Source organism: Coffea arabica, chromosome 11e (assembly GCF_036785885.1).
Source record: "Coffea arabica cultivar ET-39 chromosome 11e, Coffea Arabica ET-39 HiFi, whole genome shotgun sequence".
In the NCBI taxonomy this organism is placed as follows: domain Eukaryota; kingdom Viridiplantae; phylum Streptophyta; class Magnoliopsida; order Gentianales; family Rubiaceae; genus Coffea; species Coffea arabica.
The window spans coordinates 14,933,025-14,937,463 of NC_092331.1; the positions used below are offsets into that span (position 1 = coordinate 14,933,025).

Here is a 4,439-nt window from a genome sequence, read left to right on the forward strand (position 1 = left end):
AGCAGCATAGGAAAGATTAATCCATATATAATTTATACGTGTAAGACTTGGAGTCGATGGAATTTGCTTCTGCCTTCTATGGGATTGGAGGAATTACGGGAAGATGGTCCGAGCACTCGTCGGATACAGTTGCACTCAGTCAACTTTTAAACTCAAGCTCGTACGGCGTTAACTAATGACTGAGCTTAATTTCACCAGATAAATGTTATTAAGTGAAGCTAGTATACATTAAACTTAAAATTTGATTTGTTTAGTTTAGACTTAAATAAACTATGATTCTGGTTGAATTCAATTGAATTAATGAGAAATACAGCTGTGATCCCCAATATTTGGCTTGTGTGCCAAATTGGTTTCCAATATTTTGACCAAAACAAATTTAGTCACCAAAGTTTTTAATTTTAGGCAGATTTAGGACGACAAAAGGAAATTGTTTTAACGCTGCATTTTTGGTCCCTAATGTTTTTATTTTGAATCATATATTTTTCTAAATTTTAAATAATGATATTAAGGATTTTATCATTAATTGAGATGCAAATTAGAATGAAATAGTATTAAATGAGTAATAAGAATTCTAATTAAACTTCTTTTCTTCTTTTTTATTTTATTTATTCATGCTATTAATATACCATATGTTTCTTTTCTTTTGAATAGTTAGTAATATACGTATATTATTGTTTCTCACTATTAATAATTAATTGATAATCAGTATTATTATTTATAATTATAATTATAATTAAAAAATTAATTAAATATTCCTTTAAAATATAATGAATATATACTTTTTGTAAATTAAATTGATCTTTTTTTGGCATTTTAATAGGTTATCAATTGATTTTGAAATAAATTTGGCATTTTTACACATTATATATAACATTAAATTATAATCAAGGTACATAAATATTAAAATAAATACATTAAAAATACAATGTTGGAACCTTATATTTTAATTACCAAGAAAGACAACAAAAACTAAAAGATAGTTTTCTTAAGAATTTCTAAAATTACTTCATATTTATACCTACCTTCACTAGTTTCTATAAGTACAATGCCTAACATTTAATTAAGTTTTTAATTATCATTAGAAATAAAATGATAAAACTCATTATCAATTAATTACTAATAGTGTAAAACAATAATATACATATACACTAAAATGTCTATAAATTAATTCCTTTGGGACCATAGAAATTCTATTAATTTAAAGAGGTATTAATTAATCGATAAATTAATAATTTATGAATATGTCGAATATACTTATAATTATATCTAAAGAATATTAATCAATCCATATATACTTGATTTGTAAGTATAATTTAATTCTATTAATATCTACATAATCGATATCATTTTTGTATTATCAAGATGCCAAAAAGATTTAGGAATACTAAGTAATAGATGACAAAAAGATAGATGCCCACATGCATGTCGGATGCTCTCTATTATATTCACTCACATAATGCTTTATGCATTTGATCAGTCATGGTTGATTTTGGACGATATTCAGTTAGATTTAAGTTTTAAGAAAAAACAAGTAACAATAGACTTATATTTTAGGAAAATGTAATATGAAATTTTAGTTAATTATTAATTTATTATATGAATGGGACCAAACGACTATATAAGGTTTTCAAAAAATTACTATCTTATTATTTTATCAAAATTATTAATTTAGCTTGTTAGCCTAAGTAGGGACTAACAAAATTATTATTTAATAGAAGTTATTAATTTATCGAATATTATTTTTTGACTTTCAATGTAAACCTCTGATATTTGTGTGTGTATGTATATGTATGTATGTATGTATATGTGTGTGTATATGTGTGTGTCTATATATATATGTATGTATGTATGTATGTATTCTTTATAAACTTTGCTACAAGAACCTGGATAAATAGTCATTTAACTAGCCATTAGTATCCACGTTATTTCATGTATTGTTGGTAAATTTCATTCAATTGCACTTACACCCATTGAATTTTACTAATTCTTAATAGCTTTTCATAGTTTGTCATTTCTTTGTTAATACAACTTGGCAAGTAGTATGAAGGGCAAATCTGGTACAAATTTCTCATCTCACTCCTTACAAAAAAAAATTTAATGGTAACTTTTCTGGTATGGACTGAATGTGCAACACAAACCTTATGTTCAAGGGTGGTAAGTGCTATTTTCTAAACTACAAGGGAGGTGAGTGCTAGTGTAAGAAACCTCAGGGAAGGTTTATGCAATTTCCCACACTGAACACTGTGGAGGGTGTGTTTTATTGGAACTCCGCAGTGAAACAAATGTGTGTGTAGAATTAAGGGATGGACCTCTGCTGGCAAAGTCCCTTGACATCTCTCAAATTGAAGCTGAAGTTGATGTAGAAACTGTCCTATCTTCAATGCTGACATAAATATGCTGCTTTTCTTGTGGACCGTCGGCGCCTGATTTCATCCTTCGAAGGGGTCCACCTCAACCACATGTTTACAGAGAAGGAAACCACGCGGCTGATGCTTCAGCAAAGTTAGGTTGTGATCAAACTGTTTCTTTTGTCTTGCATTTTGTTTGGCCTCCAGAAATTATCTCTATTCTGGATAGAGACATTAGGGCCGTGAGTACCCCACCCCATGTTTTGTAATTGAGTAACTTTAATCTTAATTCAATTTCTTTTATTATCAAATAAAAAAAAAAGAAGGAAATGATGTAATTTCAGTAACGACTAAATTAAAAATACAAAAGAAAACAGGACAATGCATTCTTTTTGTTTTTTTTAATCAAGCAACGCAAAATATATTAAAAGAAGCAAGATTACAAACGTATGTCAGATAGGATGGATCTGACAGTACTAATAGAAATCTGGGCAGAATGTGCACTATGGATACTGATCAGTGTTTATATTGTGCAAAAGTGTATGAGATAGTTCCTTCTTATCTGGATTCATTTCTGTTCTTTTCCAAGTAATCTACAGACTTCTGTAGATAACTGTTGTGCAAATCCTGATCTCCAAATATTGCACCAATTTCTTTAGCTTTGTCCTTGAAGACTTTACCTTCATTTTCCACCATAACCAACCTTACCGAGTTGGCAACCGAGTCGCTCGTGTACGATCCATCTACATCATTTCTTGGTATTTCTATCCCCACCTGGTTCTCCTCTAGCACCCTAGCAATCAACCCCGTGTCTATGACAAACGGCAGCATAATGAGCGGATGACCAAACATGAGCCCCTCTATACTCGAACCCCACCCGCAGTGAGTCAGGAATCCACCCACTGAATCATGACTCAGTATGTTAAGCTGAGGTGCCCAATTCTTCCAAACAATACCCCTTCCCTTGACTCTATCTTCAAACCCCCCTGGCAGGCCAGATGGATTCCTTAGAGCCCAGAAAAATGGTACCCCGGATAACTCGAGCCCCAGAGCTAGCTCACTGAGTTGGAGTTGATTCAGTGATACCTCACTCCCAAGTGCCACATAAACCACTGAGCCTTTACCTTGACCATCAAGCCAATCCTTGATTGCAGTCCATGACTCATTGTTCTCCAGGCTGTTTTTTTCCACCGGGGGTGGCATTAATCCCACCGGTATGAAAGGCCGTGGATGCAAATCTTCAACCAACTTCAACCACTGGCCTTCAAACTCGCGGCAATATCTCATCAATATAACATCTGCGCCCTTTACAACCGATCCAAGCCGATACAAATCCGATACACCCGATCCATCTAGGTTCCTAGATTCCAACATCCATCTACTCTCGTGTAATTTAAAAGCCACTTTACTCTCGAATGGGATCCACTTCGGTGGAACCGTAAAATCCTCGACCTTAGTTCTGGGATCAGTACCCGCGATCAGTACTTCAAAAGGGGGTGCCAAGAATGCCATAGAGAAAGCGCTATAAATAGAAAACCATGATTTAGATATGTTGAGCTTAGCTGCGATGGGAGGTAACCAATACGGGGCAAAGTCGTAAATGATCCAGTCCGGAGCTGAGGATTCCAAGAAACGAGTCAACTCAGGCTCAAGTCCGTCGTAGGCTTTCTTGAGAACGGCAACATCAAGACCACCGAGGTCTACGGTGGCCTCCACATTTTCCGGAAGTCCATCAACTCGGGGAAGTGGGATTTTTACATAGGTAATAGAAGAAGCAAACTCTAGGGGGATTTTAGGGAGGCGATCGACGTTTTTAGGGGTGGAAATGAAGCTAACTTTGTGACCCCTTTGAGCAATGAATTTGGAGAGATCTAGAAAAGGGATGAAATGGCCGAAGGCTAACCAAGGAAACATGACAACATGTAAGCTGCCGGATTTGCCTGCCATGAAATAGTATTGGAATTTTAGCTCTATGATTTTTCTCCTTGCCTACGGCTTTTCTTGAGGTGTTGACATATATACGATCACGGTCGCAATTGATTTCGTTTTCCTAGCGTATCGTCGCGGGTCCATGAGCCAAATGCACGGATT

The 4,439-nt window shown here is 34.3% G+C and overlaps 1 protein-coding gene across 1 annotated transcript; it reads right to left on the reverse strand.

The window, feature by feature from the left end:
- Positions 1-2,710: 2,710 nt before the first annotated feature.
- Positions 2,711-4,439, reverse strand: LOC113719474 (UDP-glycosyltransferase 91D1-like). The gene has a single exon (XM_027244672.2). The coding sequence runs from the start codon at positions 4,293-4,295 to the stop codon at positions 2,907-2,909; it is 1,389 nt and encodes a 462-aa protein (XP_027100473.1). The 5' UTR covers positions 4,296-4,439; the 3' UTR covers positions 2,711-2,906.

Coding starts and splice junctions, on each gene's coding strand:
- LOC113719474 (XM_027244672.2), bottom strand. CDS start 4,295: ATGGCAGGCAAATCCGGCAGCTTACATGTTGTCATGTTTCCTTGGTTA.